The 18,940-nt window shown below is 39.3% G+C and overlaps 1 protein-coding gene across 8 annotated transcripts in view; it reads right to left on the reverse strand.

Moving 5' to 3' along the window:
• Positions 1 to 18,940, reverse strand: part of MBNL2 (muscleblind like splicing regulator 2) — a 173,603-nt gene that overhangs the window by 35,595 nt on the left and 119,068 nt on the right. For 4 of the 8 annotated variants that reach the window (XM_030813572.1, XM_030813575.1, XM_030813570.1 and 1 more), the window contains exons 4-7: positions 15,100 to 15,300; positions 11,289 to 11,552; positions 1,639 to 1,692; positions 853 to 1,006 (exon numbers count right to left, since the gene is read on the reverse strand). In XM_030813572.1, the coding sequence (XP_030669432.1) occupies positions 853 to 1,006; positions 1,639 to 1,692; positions 11,289 to 11,552; positions 15,100 to 15,300 (673 nt within the window). The remainder of the gene's footprint in view (positions 1 to 852; positions 1,007 to 1,638; positions 1,693 to 11,288; positions 11,553 to 15,099; positions 15,301 to 18,940) is intronic. The other 4 variants (XM_004088157.2, XM_004088156.1, XM_030813576.1 and 1 more) reach the window with 1 other exon arrangement.

Genomic DNA, 18,940 nt, shown 5'->3' on the forward strand with positions numbered 1-18,940 from the left:
TCACTTTTATCTGCTTTTTCTTTTTTCAGGAGAACTCTGTGGAATGTGTAGATATAGGCGGGCCCGGGTGGTAGAATGTGATGTAAATGGAGTTGGTCACAGGGAAGCTCAGTTCTTTTTCTCATTAGCTATGGCACCTTGGAAAGTCACTTCTCATTTAGGGGGCCTCAGTTTTCTCATCTGTAAAACAATCAGCTGGATGAGGAGATCACTAAGAGTCCTTTGAACTCTAAGATTCTGTGACTATTGCAATGGATCTTTTAGTGGAATCATAGTTAATGCACATGGCACGTAATAGTATCAGGCATTGGCTTAGACACTGAGGGTAAGAGCTCTATATACTTGTGAACTTGGTGAAAGTTGAGAAGGATGGAGAAAGAGATAGAATGGATATAAAAATATGAGTAGAGAATTGCTTTAATTTGAATAGCCTCATTGTTTTAGTGCTCTGAATAGAAATAGAAAAAAATGGTTAGTATTTACTGGAATTGCTATTTTTAGGCCATTCAGAGTTAACGACAAATTTCAATTGGCACACATAAAAGGTCTTATTTACATAAACAATTTTACAGGGCTTGTGCAAATACGAGAAACCAAAAGCCCTAACTGCTCTCTGTTTCTCATGGGTTACATCTGTCTCTTCAATCTATCAAATATTTGGCTTTAGAATCCTAACAGTCTTTAGCTATCATTCAAAGTAAGGTAAATACATTTAGATAGCTAGGACAACGATGAATTTCAAACTGTATTATACCTTCAAAAGCAAACTAGATGCCACCAAACAGCTTAAAGAAATGAGAAGAAAGCACATGACCAGAAGGGCACAGGACGTAGGGCAGTAAGGGCACATACCTGTTGGAATGAACGCGGCGTGTTGCTGCAACTGTGCGCTGGTGAGAGCCTGCTGGTAGTGCAAGACGCTGGGGTTAAAGACCGCGCTGGTACCATTGCTTTTTTCAAGTGCTTGTCTCTTTGGTAAAGGATGAAGAGCACCAGGGGGAAAGGCCTAGAAATGAAGAATTCGATAAGATATGTCTAACTTAAAGCAAACACACCTTCCGTGTTCACAGAGATCATCAATTGCAACATTCTTTTTAAAAATGACAGCTAAGGAGATGCCTCTGCCATGCACCTTAATTTAAACAGCGGCAATGTCGAATGAGTGAGAATTTGTTATTGAGAGCGAAAGCATGATTTCTGTAACCCAAAACGGTAGCATCTCAACTAAGGAAAAGAAAAACTATCAAGCAACAACAACAAAAAAAATGGCTTCAGCTTTTAAAATGAGTTAAACTATTCTAAGGGGGGAAGAAGCATTGGTGTTATTATTAATACCTATTCTTTTCTTTAACTAAATGGCAATTTCTTGAATTTAAAGGTTAATACGAATTATAATGAACATTTTCTGAGTCAAATAATTTAAATTTGCTTCACTCTTTTGGAAAAGGTATTAAAATTTGTTAGGATTAATTTATTTCACAGATTACATATGAGAATGAGATGGCTAAACACCTTATTGGATTTTTTCCATAAATTAATAATAATGATTGTTTGCAACCAATATTTTACAAGTAATACAAATCTCAGATGGTTCTCTGAAAAGCTACATGCAAAGCGAAAGGTGAAAGGTCAAAGTACCAGGTCTACAGTTGCTTCGAGAGGTCGCTTCATTGCTTTGGCAGTCGACTGAGTCTTTTAATAACAGGCAGCGAGCACATGATGGCAGTGGGCCAATGGGATTCAAGCGAATTAACATACAGGTAAACAGCAAGCAGAGGTGCATCATGGGAACGGCATTGCATTGTGGATAGGTGAGAAGGAAAAAAATATTCTGAATGCAATATACAACGTACAAAACACTAGGCATGCACAACAACAAAAATGTTCTCTAAAGAAATGAATATTACACCTTAAATTAGTATTGAAGCAAAAATGCATCTACTATACCTTAGTTAAAAGCATATAAGAGAGTAAAATATAGATGTTTGAAATTCAGGAAAGTTAATTAAAACAGCAGCTTGCATACACACCATAAGCATTTTTTATATTGCTTCAGAAAAAAAATGCAAAATTTGTAAGGGCCATAGGATCGAAGAACTTCTGATAAGTTAGTTTTCAAATATGAAATAATGAGTCCATCGAGTAAGGATATGACCCAAGTTGAAATTTTTCATAAAAATTTAAAATTCATAGCTGGCCTAACAAAATGAAGTGGCGAACTGAGACAAAAAATTCAGGCAAAAAAATATTCAAACACAAGATTATTTAGGCGAAACTGTTGGGTTTGGATCTTTATTTTTTGTCTGAATCATGTGGATAATTGTCTCAATTCTTGTCTTCACTCTGCTAGTGTGAGTCTTGTAATGTGGACTAGAGTTCCAAATTTAGTGCCTTGAATTTAAATAGTGAGTTTCCAGAATTCCCCACTTGTATTCCATCATCTTGTTTCTAACAACCAACTTATCATCCATTCTGTTTTCTACTACATTTGAAATGTTCATTTCATTTATCTCAAAAAACTTACCGGATTATACTAAGAAAATAACCTTTAAAAGGTAGTATCCCCAGGTATCAAAATAATTTCTATTTAGTAATTCTATTTGTACTTTTAGCTACAATCAGTGAGCAACCCCATTAATGAAAAGTGGAACTCTTGGAAAGAACAAATACAACAGCTAAAAATAGCAAACAGCTAAAAATAATAGCAAAGAACTGCTTGAAAGATTAGAAGTAAAATAATATCTTTAACTTAGAACCATAATTTTGGGAAGACAGTTTCATTTAAACAACTGAAATAAAAACAAGTATGGATTGATTTAGACCACAATGAAAAATTTTCCTATCCTTTGTTAATTGTTGTAAAAAAAAAAAAACAAAACTAAAAATTCTATGATGGAATTCTATGCAAATAAAATAATTCAAAGGAATTGCTCCAATGCAAATAAAAAATGAAATACCCTTTTCTATGCTTAGCACAATAGGTAAATCCCTAAGGTTTGTCTAATAAATACAAATATTATATTCTAAAGTTCTGAAATAGAACTTTGTCATTTGACATGAGATAGTACTAAACCTTTAAAATGGGAAACAGTTAATGGCATTTTCCTGGATAAATAAAGGATGTTTTTTATTGTTTTATAATTCAGGATAAAAAGTATGGAGATCATAGGGGATAAGGGGAAAGCTATGGAGGGGGAGAGACTAGAAATAAAGTAGAAAGGACTACAGGCAGAGAAGAGATTTAGAATGGCCAATGGAGAAGAAAATGTTTGGGAAGGTAGTTTTGATCGGGGTCATCGAATAACATGAAATCAATGTTGTGAAAATACAATTGTGAACATTAAAAACAAAGAGCTGACAAAACTTCTGTGTACTGGATATTCTTTCCTTGCATGTAACTTTGACATCATGTAACTTCCATAATGCCATTTTTGTTTCGAATCTTCCATCCTTGCACAGCTTTGCATTGTTAAGTAGTGCAGGGTTTTCTTTTGTTTTTTGAGCTTCAATTAATCTGCATCAGCTGAAGAAGGTTACAAAGCCTATTCTCGTAGAGCACATTGAGAACATGAACTGGATCGTTAAATTCAAAATCATTTTGGGCTTAACTTTCTGGACTCAATTTTTTCCCTTCCCATTTGCAGTCCTAAGTATTTACAGAATGAATCCACTAATGGGTTGATCTTTCCTGACATGTTAACTTAGATGAGCGATTATGTCTCCAAAGGCTGATATTCATGAACAAAATTTTGACTTAACAAAGAATCATTTAATGAAGTCTCCAAGTACAATGAAAAATAATAAATATTTCTCTTTAGGATTGTCACCTGGAAGGTTAATGTTCTTTTTCCTGTCTTAGCGTGATGAAACTTAATTTCCATAGAATTTAGAATAATCTAGGAATGTAAAAAAACTGAGAACTCTAGAGTGAGCAGGACAGTGACGTGTATCTCTTTCTACCACTCTGTGGTGTGAGTTTTCTTTATTAGAGGCAGATCTCTCCTTTTAAAGTAAACACTGAGGTCTTGGAGGGTGGGGTGTGCATATTAACGTGTTGTTCATCTTGCACTGTGAAGCAGGTATGTGTAGAATGTATTTTAAAAATCCATGTGGATGAATAATCATGTTATAATGTAGCATTTTCGTATACAGATGCTCAGTTTTTGGTGATTTTGACTGCTGCATATGTTTACCTACATTGAAAGATCTTCAGGCTTAGAACAGATCTCACAGGTCACCAAGCCCAGTGTATCCTAAGATCCTCCTTAAGCACCAAGACAGGTAAAGCCACTTGGAATCCATCTGACTGGCCTCACCAGCATTCTGAGCCTTTGCTTCTCTGGGCCTCTCCAGCTTGGTGTGCATGAGTGATGAGTCAGAAGAGGTCCTATGGGCAGCTAGGCTTTTATTTTCTTTGGATTGAGGACCAATTCACCTGCGAGTCAAGGTAATCGAAGCAAGTGCCCACATCAGGCATGATAGGCAAAGACCAGATCTGAGGGGTCAGAAAACACTGACAACAATAATCAGAGCTGCCACTTTAAAGTAAGAAAGAAGGTAGACAAGTAGGATGCCAATCAAAGTTCCTGTACAGCGTTTCCTGAACAATCAAAACATATCTAGCTGACGGCAGCTTGTCCTGTTTCCTTTTGCAAAATGGTTCTTTCCTTTTGTCACTCCATTTTGGTGTATGTGAGCTAAGATTGCTTGTATGAAGATCCAGACACCTTTTGCATTAACAATACCAAAGAAAAGTTCTGTCTGGCTTATTCTCATGTTTAAAAAATTCTGGTGATGGTGATGGTTATGTTTTAAGAAGTATTTAAAAGAATAAGACTCCAAAGGAAATAAATGCCTTTTATTCTGGAGTCAAAGCTTTCCATTCTTTTTAAGGATCTAATTAATCAAAATAAGCAGGAAATCTCCAGACAATAATAAAAATTGCACCCTGGAAATGCTTGGGATTTCTATATGGAAGTCAGGTGAATGGAATATTAATATCTTCTAACTGTATTTATCACTCCTGTTTGTCCTTTTAAATAAGGAAATAAAATAATAGTTTTTCTTCCGTGTACTGAGTAATTTTGCTATTAGAGTAGCAATACTTTGACTTTATCCAACAGCACCTAGGCTAGTTTCAAATGAGCCTCTCACTTCAACTGAAAACACATGACAGATTCAGTAATTTTCATGTCATTGTCAGAAAGAACCTGGCTTTTGTTCTGAAACTACATTCCTTTGGGTTGTCTTTGACGATGCTGCAAGATCCTCTGACTTATCAGAACTCCAAATTTGGGCACGGTGTAACAATCCAAGAAACTATGGTAACTAACACTGTTGGCATCCACTGCAATAATCCTTATGCAGCCTGATAAATGTAACCATGAATGTAATGTGAAAATGTGTAGAAGGGTACACAGAATAGTACAGCTTTGACTTGAAGAAATGCAGCAGGGAAATGACCTGTTTGTGTAAATGGCCATTTTCCCTCTTATCCCCATCAGCCCAGGTCATCTACCACTGACATATACTAGGTGCATTGTTCCTTTAATGACTGAAGTATATATTGGTTGCAGATGTTAAAACTGGCCCATTGAGGAAACAGGCAGATGAAATCAGGGCCCAGACCTAAGGTCACCATTAGTACCTTGATATGCTGTGCTAATAAGTACAGGCCTAGGTTGTTTTATTGCACTTTGTTGTATGGTACTTTGCAGATACTTCAGTGTTTTAAAATTGAAGGTTTGTGGCAACCCTATGTTAAGTCTATCAGAGTCATTTTTCCAACAGCATGTGCTAACTTTGTCACATTTTGGTAATTCTCACAATATTTTAAAATTTATTGTTATTATATCTCTCATGATGATTTGTGATCAGTGATGTTTGATGTTACTATTTTAATTGTTTTGGGGCACCATGAACCATGCCACAAACTTAATCGATAAATGTCGCGCATGGTCTGACTGCTCCACTCACTGGCTATCACCCCTCTCTCTCTCCTTCCTCAGGCTTCCCTATTCCCTGAGACAAAATTATATGGAAATTAGGCCAATTAATAACTTTAAATGGCCTCTAAGTGTTCAAGTGAAAGAAAGAGTCACACATTATTACTTAAAATCAAAAGCTAGAAATGATTAAGCTTAGTGAGGAAGGCATGTCGAAAGCCAAGATAGGCTAAAAGCTAGGCTTCTTGTGCCAAGGTTATCCATGTTGTGACTGCAGAGGGAAAGCTCTTGAAGGAAATTAAAAGTGCTACTCCAGTGAACATACGAATGATAAGAAAGCAAAACAGCCTTACTGCCGATGTGGAGAAAAATTTACTGGGCTGGACAGATCTAACCAGCCATAGCATTGTCTTAAACCAATGCCAAATTTATTTATTTATTTATTTTTATTTTTTTGAGACAGAGTCTCACTCTGTCACCCAGGCTGGAGTGCAGTGGCAGGATTTCAGTTCACTGCAACCTCTGCCTTCCAAGGTTCAAGTGATTCTCATGCCTCAGGTCTTCGAGTAGCTGTAATTATAGCTGTGCACCACCATGCCCAGCTAATTTTTGTATTTTTAGTAGAGATGGGGTTTCACCATGTTGGCCAGGCTGGTCTCAAACTCCTGGCTCCCAGTGATCCACCCACCTCTGCCCCACAAAGTGCTGGGATTATAGGCGTAAGCCACCGTGCTGGCCAAAAACCTAATTTAGAGCAAGGTCCTAACTCTCCTCAATTCTATGAAGGCTGAAAGGAGAGAGGAAGCTACCAAAGAAAAGTTGGAAGCTAGCAGAGATTGGTTCACGAGGTTGAAGAAAAGAAGCCATCTCCATAACATAAAAGTGCATGGTGAGCAGCAAGGGCTGATGGAGAAGCTGAAGCAAGTTACTCAGAAGATCTAGCTAAGATCACTGATGAAGGTGGCCACACTAAACTACAGATGTCAATGTAGACAAAAAGCCAGATATTGGAAGATGTCAACTAGGACTTTCAGAGCTACAGAGAAGTCAAGGACTGGCTTCAAACCTTCAAAGTACAGCAGCTGACTCTTGCTAGAAGCTAATGCTCATTTACCATTCTGAAAATTCTAGGGCCTTTATGAATTATGCTAAATCTACTCTGCCTATGCTCTAGAAATGAAACAACAAAGCCTGGATGACAGTATATGTATTTAGAACATGGTTTACTGAATGTTTTAAGTCCACAGTTGAGACCTACTGCTCAGAAAAAAAAAGATTTGTCTCAAAATATTACTGCTCATTGACAATGCACCTCATCACCCAAGGACTCTGGTGGAGATGTACGAGGAGATTAATGTTGTTTTCATGCCTTCTAACACAACAGCTGTTCTGCAGCCCATGGAGCAAGGAGTTATTTCAACTGTCAAGTCTTATTAATTAAGAAATAAATTTTGTAAGGCTGTAGCTGCCACAGATAGTGATTCCTCTGATGGATCTGGGCAAAGTAAATTGAAAACCTGTAGAGGATTCACCATTCTAGATGCCATTAAGAATATTCATGATTCACGGAAGATCAAAATATCAGCATGAGCAGGAGTTTGGAAGAAGTTAATTCCAATCCTCGTGGAAGACTTTGAGGGGTTCAAGACTTAAATGGAGAAAGTAACTCCAGATGTAATGGAAATAGCAAGAGAACTAGAATTCTTAATGGAAGTAGAGCCTGAAGATGTGACTGAATTGCTGCAATTTCATGATAAAACTTTAATGGTTGAGGAGTTGCTTTATGGAGCAGCAAAGAAAGTAGTTTCTTGAGGTGGGTTCTACTCTTGGCTAAGATGCTGTGAACATCGTTGAAATGATACCAAAGGATTTAGCAAACTATATAAAGTTAGTTGATAAAGTAGCAGCAGGGTTTTAGAGGACTGACTCCCATTTTGAAGGAAGTTCTACTCTGGGCAAAATGCTATCAAATCACATTGCAGGCTACAGAGAAATCTTTCATAAAAGGAAGAGTCAATCAATGTGGCAAAGTTCATTGTTTTCTAAGAATTACCACAGCCATCACAACTTTCACCAGTCACCACCCTAATCAGTCAGCAGCCACCAACATCGAGACGAGACCTTCCACCAGCAAAAAGATACGACTCACTAACAGCTCTGCCTATTGGTGAGCATTTTTTAAGCAATATTTCAAAATTAAGGTGTGTATATATTCTTCAGACATAATGTTCTTGCACATTTAATAGACCACAGTATAGTGTAAACATAACTTTTATATGCACTGGGAAACCAAAAAATTCATGTGATTTGTTCTATTGTGATACTCACTTCATTGCAGTGGTCTGGAACTGAACTTTTACTTGAGGGACTAATATTTCCATATTATCAGGGCCTCATTCCATACCTCAGTGACCAAGGATAGCCACTGGGACCCAGGCTGAGTCAATCACAGCATCCTGTCACTGACCACAGAGACAGCCACCAAAATGACCTTTAACTTCTTCCGCTGCCCCAATACCTAATTAGAGCTGGTATAAAAGACAGCATTCTCTCTCTTGTCAAAAGATGTTAAGAATACATCCCCATAGAGATCCAAAGCCTTGGTCCTGGGTCTTGTAGAGGAGCTGACCTTAGAGAATGGTGTGGCCATAGTAAGAGAAGCAGGCAAGGGAAAGAAGAGAGTGACCTGTTGGTTTTGAAGTTTCTGAACCCAGGCGTTCCTGAGTCCATCTCTACTGAAAATATAAAATTAGCTAGACATGGTGGCATGCACCTGTGGTCCCAGCTCCTCAGGAGGCTGGCGCATAAGAAGCACTTGAACCTGGGAGGCGGAGGCTGCAGTGAGCCAAGATCGCACCACTGCACTCCAACCTGGGTGACAGAGCAAGACTCTGTCTCAAAAAACAAATAAATAAACAAATTTTATGGAAAAATGTGTTCTTAGTGCCCATCCATCAACACACCAATTAGGATAAGTTGGAGCTGGCCTAAAATAATGATTACAGTGAAAAAAAAAATTACTCCTATGGGATGAGATCCTCACCAGGTGGATAGTAGAATGGATGTCACATTGGCAAAATGTGTAAAGGATCTCATTTGTGCTCTGAAAGAATTCCTTTTTTATCAGCCTTAAGTGATCAGTTTACTCTCCTCCTCTCATTCCCAATTATAATGAGTTTTGGAAACTGCTCTTTTACTAGAAGAAAAAAAGGGAGAATTTCTCTATTTTATTGACCCTCTTGTGTGGATACGTACATCTCCACATATATAGGAATTCACACTCAGCAAAATAAAAAAAATTAGGTCCAATAACATATGAATGAGAAGGATGAGAGGAAAGGACACTAAAGGGACAAGAAAAGGACTCGGAGATTAAATAAAAACAAAAACAGTGATTTAGATGAAGAGCCCAGTGCTCAAGGTGTATGGAAATAAGCAGCTCAGATTGGAAAGGTCTCTATAACCACCTGCTCTGCACCCGGTGGTGATGACCTCAGGGCAGACGGTGCCTTTCTCGCTGTATCCCTATCACTGATTGCAGGTCCATGACTTAATAAACATTTGCGCAAACAACGCTGAGTAATGGTGAACTTGTTTGTGTGACAGCTACCCTTCCATTTTAATCAGTAATCAGTGTATGAGGTGATGGCTGCTAGCTAGAACAAAGTGTTTTCAAACTATACTTTTCATTTCTGCAGTCACAGCTCTCCTTGCGGGAGGATTGGCCACTGAGTCCTTCATGCCCTCTGGACCCGACTAAGCATTTCTATCATGTCATTGAGGAGCATTTTATTGCTCTGTGTTACTAACTGCAAACTCCTTGAGGGCAAGGAAACCTGCCTGCTTTATTTATTCTACCCAGCAAGTGCCTGATGCATGGTCTCATTAAATTTTTTTAAAGAATGAATGCATAGTGCCTATCACATATTAACATAGACTTCTGATAAGCCAGAGAGCTCACATGAAAACAAATTAATTAGAAACTTCTGCAACCTAATGCAGAAGTTCTCAAACTTTGCGATGCTTTGGAATCACCTGGGAGCTTTTAAAAACGGCCACTGTCGCCAGATGTGGTAGCTCGCACCTGTAATCCTAACACGTTGGGAGGTAAAGGTGTGAGAATTGCTTGATCCCAGGAGTTTTGAGACTAGCCTGGACAACATGGCAAGACCCTGTCTCTACAAAAAAATTTAGAACTTAGATGGGCATGGTCCCAGCTACTCAGGAGGCTGAGGCGGGAGGATCACTTGAGCCCAGGAGTTTAAAGCTACAGTGACCCATGATCATTCCGCTGCACTCCAGCCTGGGTGACAGAGACCTTGTCTTAAAAAAAAAAAAAAAAAATTCCCACTGCCCAGACCACACCAGACCAACTAAATAAGAAAATAATAAACTTCGGGGAAAGGGACAGATGTCAGGTCAGATCCTTCAGGTTGTTCCAAAATGTAGCCAAGTTTGATAAGCAGTGTCTAGGCAGGTGCTTCTCAAATGTTACTGTACATACAAAACACCTGGGAGATGTTCTGCAACTTAAATTCTGATTCCCTGAGGTCTGCGGTGAGGCTGAGGATTCTGGAGGCTCCACAGGCTTCTAGGTGACCCTAATAATGGTGCACCTGGTCTCTAAGAGACAGGCTCCCCGAGAGTCTGAGCAGGCTCGCAGGTGATGATAATGGTGTACTGCTGGTCTCTAATGACAGTAGGGTGACTCAGGGAAGCAAGCCTACGTCACAGGTCTTTTTTTTTTCTGCACCAGCCGGGATGGCTCCACTTTCATCTGTTTCATGCATTGCTATTCTGCATAAAATCTCACTGGGGTGGGGAATCTGACTAGCATTGCCCTTGCGATAAGTGAAAGAAGAGGAGAAAATGGGAGTAGCGAAAAGCCAGATCACTCGCTGAGCTTCTCAGGCCTCAGCTGTCCTCCGCGGCTGCTCCAAGGAGCTGGTTGCCTCCTCGTGCTCAGGTGCAGAAATGCACCTTTCTTTCCCCTCTCTGAAGCGGTGCCCACCTTCACGTTCATTACAAGGCCCCTGAGCCTCTCTTAAGAAGACCCTAAGTGAGCACACTCAATCTCCGCCGCCCTAGGAGAGGGGAACGGAGCTCAGGGACCCCAGGGCTTTCCCTGCACCTGAGGGATTTACTTATTGTGCTGAAGGGGGGCAGGAGGGGAAAACAAAACAAAACAAAAAGGGGGAAAACAACAGCAAAACTTAGGCAGCGGAGCAGCAGGAATAGCAGCCTTCCATGTTTCCCGAGTGTTTGGAAGAACATCCAAGTCCCAGCCCGGAGCGGCCTCCGCAGAGGCGCCGGGGTGCAGGGGCGGCGGGCGGCCGCACTTACCATGACTGTGGCCGCGGCCGCGGCTGCCTGGGCGGCCACCGCAGCTTGGTTGGCTTGGTGCTGCGCAGCTTTGATTTTGGCCTGCAAGTGTGCAGGAGGGTGAAAATATTTGCATTTCTCCCTCATGCAACGCCCCTTTATGTAATCCATACAAACGGTTACGGTGTTGTCACTTGTGTCGATCATGGTGCTGTCTGCGGGGTGTGCAAAGCGGCAGTCGGTCTCTCCCCGGGCACAGTTTCCTCGCTGGAACTCCCTGCATACCTAAGACAGGGAAGAAGAGCCGCGCTGCAGAGGCAAGCCTGAGCCCAGGCGCCCCTGCGGCCCCGGCCACCGCGGAAGGAGCGGAGGCTGCCTCGCTTTCAATGGTGGTTCTTGTACCACCGACAAGAAAAGATTGATTATCCGGAACCCAGGTAACCACAATCTCTGACACAGTCATTTGAGTTTTGTTTTACCCCCTTTTCTAGGGTGAAAATCTATATTGAGAAAATAATCCGAAATCTGCAGTTCAGCTAAAATAACAAAGGAAAAGCAACAAGGCCTCCATTATCCCTGGGTAGCATATTATGCAGCTGTCTATCGATCTATCTGTCTGTCTATCCATCCATCCATATATCATCTATCTAGTTATCCATGCATCCATTCCTTCATCTATCATCTACCATCAATCAATCTATCCAATCATCTATCCATCTGTTCATCCATCCATCATCTATTGTCTATCATCTATCAACCTATCCATTTAATATCTATTATCTATCCATCTATCCATCCACCCATCCATCTATCTATCCATCCATCCATCTATTATCTGTTAATCTATCATTATTTTTAATGGTAAAAACTGCAATTATTTTTGCACCAACCTAATATTATCTATCATCTATCTACCTACCATCTATCCATCCATCCATCCAGCCATTCATTCATCCATCTATCATCTATCCATCCAGCCATCCATCATCATCTACTTATCTATCTAAAATCTATCAATTAATTAATCATCTATCTAATCTAGTTACCTACCTATGTATATACCTGCTTACCTACCTATAATCTATTTAATCTATCAATCACCTATAATCTATCTACCTCTCTCTATATCTTCAATCTCCTACTTGGATGACAATTCTGACAATGCTATAGGTTTTTTGTGTGTGTGTGGAGGGATAATTTCACCATATATCAAGCTACCAGGTCATAGCTGTACAAAAAGAATCAGGGAAAACGACGACAAACTTGTTCCTCCTCTCTCTAAGGAGGTGGGGTGGGGGGAATCTGAACACTCCTGTTTCCCACTCCTTCTCTCCTGCTCTACAAAGATAACATAATCATAAATCAGAAGAACAAGATCTAAGACACCAAAATTTTCACTTTTAAGGTCACTATACTATTTTTGACAGCACAGAAAAGACAAAAAAAAAGACAAAAAAGGAGAGATATATGGCAAGAGATATAGAGAAAGAAAAAATGGAGGGAAATGGTTTATTTTAAAAATTCTTTAACGCTAAATTATCCTGAAATCTCAAGTAACTAGGATTCTCTATCCCCTGAGAATTCTGGTGGATCAAGATTTTACTGTATGAAAAAATATTTCTTTAGAATTTGAAGAGTATTCTTAATTATGCCCTGCATATAGATAACATGAAATAGCATAAATAACATATGCATATTGCTTATATAATTCTTCTCTGCTTATAAATATTAGCAGGGAATAATTATGAGTAGAATCGTAAGTTATTTATTTTTAGACTCCAATTCCAAAGTGGATATGTAAATGATCATCACATTGATCATTAGTGATGTTATATGAAGGGCCCCTGACATGAAATTCAAGTATTGTGGAAGTCAGACGTACTTAGGAAATACTGTTTCACTGACCAGTGACCAGGCCAGGTTGAAGGTAAATAGCATGAATAACCAGATTGTTAATTGTTTCCTCCTACTTTAGATATTAGCCAACGTTCTATCTTTAGTTCATAAAATGCACAAAATAAAAAATTACTAAGATGTTCCCACAGATTCTGAGCAAGCCTTCCTCCATCAATGGAATGACTTCTGTCTGATAGTGTCATGGGTGTGGACCAGCCATCAAGCTCCTACCAAGGTGCTCTGTGTGCAGCTGACTTCATTCCTGGTTTGAAATGAACCAAAAGCCGCTCTGCTAAAATCACTGTGATTCATTTTTACATGTCTTTGTCTACCAGCCCTGTTGGGAAGGACAATTTGTTCCCAATTCCACTGATTTAATTTGTTTTCTAAAATACAGCCACATACTGAACACAAAAGCTCCGTGGGTCCAGCAGGTGGAGCCCAAAACGTTTTTCCAGTCCTGTGAAAGGTCTATTCAGTAATTGACAAGGATAGGCGGGATCTTTTCAAAATAGTAACAATTAAGAGTTTACATTCTCTTCATCTGGGCATCCAGATTGAAACTAAGTGAAAAAATAAATATCTTTTAAAATATTTGCAGTTTGAAATTCTGAGTTTTAAAACTTGCACAGGTTATTAGGCAGCCACATTTTGTTGCCTTCAAGGTTTATTGGGTTAATATTTAAACAAATGCACATTGAAAGAACATTCTCTAATAATCCCACTAACAGAAAGCACTGTGTACATCCTAACCAGATTTGTCACCTAACACCTTTAATCAGTAATGGAATTAAAGGAGCTCTCTGAAAAATCTATGAGAATCTTTATACACCTTTATAAAATGCTGTAGTGAGTATCATAGGGATATAGCAGTAAGATAGATAGATGAGTTCTAGAGCTCTGATTAAAGAGAAATTCTACCCAACAAAGTATAGGAGGTTTGGTTTGATTCATAACAATGATGTGTTTTATATATAGGAACTTGTTTTCTTGAATGTTATAGAACAATCGAGGTTAAAGAAAATATCTCAATTAATAACTACATCTACGGGCTGGGTACGGTGGCTCACGCCTGTAATCTCAGCACTTTGGGAGGCCAAGGCTGGCGGATCACCTGAGGTTGGGAGTTCGAGACCAGCCTGACCAACATGGAGAAACCCTGTCTCTACTAAAAATACAAAATTGGCCAGGCGTGGTGGCGCATGCCTATAATCCCAGCTACTTGGGAGGCTGAGCAGGAGAATCGCTTGAACCCGGGCAGAAGAGGTTGTGGTGAGCCAAGATTGCGCCACTGCACTCCAATCTGGGCAACAAGAGCGAAACTACGTCTCAAAACAAAACAAAACAAAAAACTAAATTTACTCATCCTCCCAATTTCCCCTGTTTAGCAACAACACAATCAGAACTACTATGCCAGAACATACTAGAGCAACCATGCTTGTTCTTGAGATACTGAAATATGATCATACCAATTGGTAAATAGTTGTAGTCCCACTTACTCCCACCAGTGTCCCTGAGTGTCCTCGGCTGCCCTGGTTGCTGGGCTCCTGACCCACCAGTTTCCAGAACTTTCCAGGGTCTTGCAAGGGTTAGACCTTGATGTGAGGAGGCCTTCAGGACCTGGAGCCATCTCTATGGGGTGCATCATGATTGAGTCACTGTTCCATTGATTGTTTAATATTTTTCCCTTAAACGCATATTCCATGCAGCTGATTGTTGTGTTAAAACTAGTCTTTTCCATAGACTAATTTCCTTCATACTTGGCCTTAACTTCAAACCATAGAGTTATGAATACATGGGTTTTAGGTGAGAGTTTGTGTATGTGTGTTTACATGGCTGTTTTGCAAGACTGAATTAATATGTTACAAGCAACCACTTATACAGAAGTATACTTCTCCCACAAATGCATCTCAAAACACAAATAGAATTGAAGTACCTCCAGTTTGTCAGTCCTGAGAAGTTTCTGAGTTGCAGTTGAGCCCGGGACAGTGACCGGTGGACTTCCGGGAACAATAACAGGCGTGGTGGGCAGAATTTCCGTTGGGACTAACCCAACTCCAGGGGTTACAGGTGCTAGGTAAGGAGCAAAGCTAATAGCCGTATTTGTCCCTATCGCGGGACCTACAGGAAAAGTGGGCTGTTAAAGGAAAACAACACAGGAGAAAGAGTTATTTAGAAAAAAACTTTAAAAAATTACCAGCAAATGTCATTTGAGCAAAATGTATTCATCATATACTCTTTGTGTTAGTTGTACAGCTCAGTGCTGATCTATAATAAAAATGAAATCCATGTAGACCCTCTCTTCCCCAAACCATACAGAAATATGAGAGAACATCATCAAAAACCTCTAGTTACAGGAACTAGATTAAGCTTTTGTCCCTAGGAAAGTGTTCTCAACAAAAGAGAATAATTTCAACTCTAATTACTCAACATTCCAAACTATTAAATGCTATAACACTAAGGTAGTAAAAGCTATAGAATACTGACTAATAATCTTTGATTTATTCTACGTGTTTCTCAAAGGGAGAGGAGTCATGAAACCCTTTGATTACAGCCTGATTTTCAAGTTGGCCAAGTCTATGCATTCTCAAACAGTGGAGTTACTTGGAATTTTATTTTGCCCAGACTTACCAGTATGTTTCCATATTCCATCACTAGCATGTATATTCCCAAAATTCAAATGTAGTTTTCAAATAAACCTACGATTTTTTGCTCTAGTTCAACTACGTCTAGATCCAGTCAGTCTTCCCTTCCTGAAAGGTTTTCTGGAAGAGCTTTTTAATCAAACAATTTTTTGATTGGCCATTAAAAGTTGGTTTGGTTTCCTAGGTCACAAAATCAACACAGCAGTGACAAGAGCATACAGAACCTTATTAAATTTGTTCTCTGACCCTATATTCCTCATCTAGGAATAAGAAGAAATATGCTAGTGGGTTAAGGTGATGATTATTTTTAAAAGCTCCACCTAATAATATGTAAATAATTCTGCCTTTTAGAAAGGAAATAATGTACATTTAAGAGAACAAACCTTGTTAAGTAATTTAAAATGCTAAAGATTTTTCTTAGAATAAACTGTTCACCAAATTGGACCTGAATGCTTCTGTTCGTTTGTTTGGTTGGTTGTTAATTATAGATGATTTTTAGCCTATTTGATTTCGATTTGCAATGTATTTGCAATTACATATTAATGCAATTTTTTAACACTGAACTTTACTGTTGCTTGTCACACTTTTAACGTTGAACTATGCTGTGTCACGCTTGTTCTCTGTTTCTGCATTGTGGGTGACATTCTTCTTGTCTATTTATGACCCTGGATGGATTGTTTAACATATGGGAAAAATAACAACCTACGTTTAGTAAACATACTTTTCCTTTATAGCAGTAACAGAAAAATATCTCTTATGAAAAGTTATGATAGAAAAGAGTAAATTATTGATAGTTTCTGCAGGCAGCTATCAGATAGGCAGGAAAGCCTATTTTCAAAGTGGCTAGAAGGGGTGGTTCTGATGGTCTTAGAGGGGTCCTGGCTCAGAACTCCCACAAGGAGCTCTTAGATCTTTATGGCTCAGAGGTAAAATCCACTTTGGGAGAAAGTTGCAACATGAGGTCTGAATGTGGGAAATAGATGGCAGAATTTTTTTCTTCCTTGACTGTCAACAAACGTTTATATGTGTATGTTACTCACTGAGTCATAATTATAGAAAGTTATGATTTTCAGTAACTGTAGCTTTTATAATTTAGTACTACTGGAGAAAAAGCCAAGTGATTTAAATGGTCTAAGGACTATGTAATGTTAGGATTTTTAAAAAGAATCAATTCTGAAAGGTCATAAATCACAGCACATCAGTGATTCAGTGGACTAGCTCTGTTAGAAATGCCTGGGGGATATTTTACAAATAGAGATAAATTCTGACCCAGTAGATCCAGGCTGAGACCTTGATATTTGAATTTTAGAAATTTTACTAAATGATCTGATGCATGGCCAAATTTGGGGACCATTGTCATATGTGAGGAGTGAAAATAGTATTAAAAAACTTGCACTAAATGTGTAATTTAACCCAGAGACTATCAACGTAAACATTTAGATAAAAGAGCCCTCTTCCATGCTTCCATTTTTATTTTCTCTGGAGCAAATTCTCCATCCTCCCAGCCCGCAGATCATTTGAAGCCAGGGTTAGTGTGGTACCATAAATACGGGTTGTACTTTGCTTTGTCGATAGGATTGAGAACCTCAAAACTCATTTCCCAAAACCATCTTGGATATCGACAAATCTATTCCAATTAGCTAACTTTTGCCTTCAAAAATATATGTATTTGTTCATCTGATTTCATAGTCTAAAATGAATGTTCCAGTATGTTTTATTGATGAAGGCAATAACATAGTTCAGAGAGAAATAGTATTATTTTAAAGTAAAACCATAGATTTTAGACTCAGAGAGACCTGAATTCAAATCTAGCGCTCTGACACTTACTACTTTTTAACCTGGGGAGGAAATTAACCTCCCTGGGCTTTAATTTTCTTATCTGCAATGAGGAAGTGAAACTACTTAGCTGAAAGGGTTGGGCAGAACAAGACGCTATTGCGCTCCCATTTCCCATGGTCAGAACTCAGTAAAAAGTAGCTCTCATTAATACTGTAAAAATCAATGTTGATCAAGGTTTTTTTAGCCTCAAATTATCTAACAGTTCTACAACAGGGATGTAATGAGCATAGCAGTATAGTAAGGGTATAAAATGAGTAAAATTATAGCAACAAATTTCTCTTTCCTTTTGAAATGTGGACTGAAAAAAATATTTTCTGTCACGTGAAACTGAAAGTTGTAAGTTCATAGGCCTTACGAAGACGCAGTTGGATATGTTCCTTTTTGATGTAGCATGTTTTTCATTGAAGTTGATTAGTTAAAAAATACAGTTACGGTGATTTGCAGAGAGGCTCACTCCGTGTTAATATTGTTGTGGATAATAATGCTTTACATCTGTGAAAGGTTCTGGTCGTTCTCAAGGCATTCTCATACTTGTCTTCTTTAATCTTCTCAAATCCATGAGAAGCAAGTGCGGCAGCAAGAATTGCTCAGCCTTCCAGGTGAAAACAATTTAGAGGAGAGACACTAAATAGATAATCCAAGGTCAATGCTGCAAGGCAAAGTCAAGGCAGCACACCCGGGACTCCTGGCTCCTAGTCTGAGGCCATGTCCACTCTTCTGCGATTACTAGATTTTGTTGGTTATTTCCTAAAACAAAAGAGGAAAAACAACCCTCCCCCCTCTCCCCCCCCTCCCCCAAATCAGTTGCCCGTATGTTTCTGGAGAGAATGCAGAGAGCGTTGGTGGAGAGTTGCACAGGAACGCGACCCACAGCCAGCCTGGGCCTTCTACAGACAGGAGGTGTGGGGCCAGCTGCTTTGGAAAAGTGGTTCTCAGATCCTGAATTCAAACTGAACTCCTGAGGTAGAATCTCGGCCAACAACGGATCCCGGTGTCTGAGTTTGGTTCTCAGCTGGCGGCTGAGAAAAGAGAAGGGCAGCACCTTCCAATGATTCTGTTCCTGGAAGCGCACCAACTACAGCTTGGGAGAATTAGCCCTGCAGTTTCTGCAGAAGTGCTGTTGCCAGGCTGTCTGAGACAGGATCCATTTGGTCCACGTCATCTCTCAGCTCAAAGCCACAGCTAAAAAGGCCAGAGGACAAGATTCGCGGGAAGCCTTCTTGAAGAAAATCGCTTCTGAAATGCTGGTCTTGCGATTTCCTGCGCCTGTTGTCTACTCCACCTTCCTATGTT

This window comes from Nomascus leucogenys, chromosome 5 (genome assembly GCF_006542625.1).
Source record: "Nomascus leucogenys isolate Asia chromosome 5, Asia_NLE_v1, whole genome shotgun sequence".
Classification (NCBI taxonomy): Eukaryota; Metazoa; Chordata; class Mammalia; order Primates; family Hylobatidae; genus Nomascus; species Nomascus leucogenys.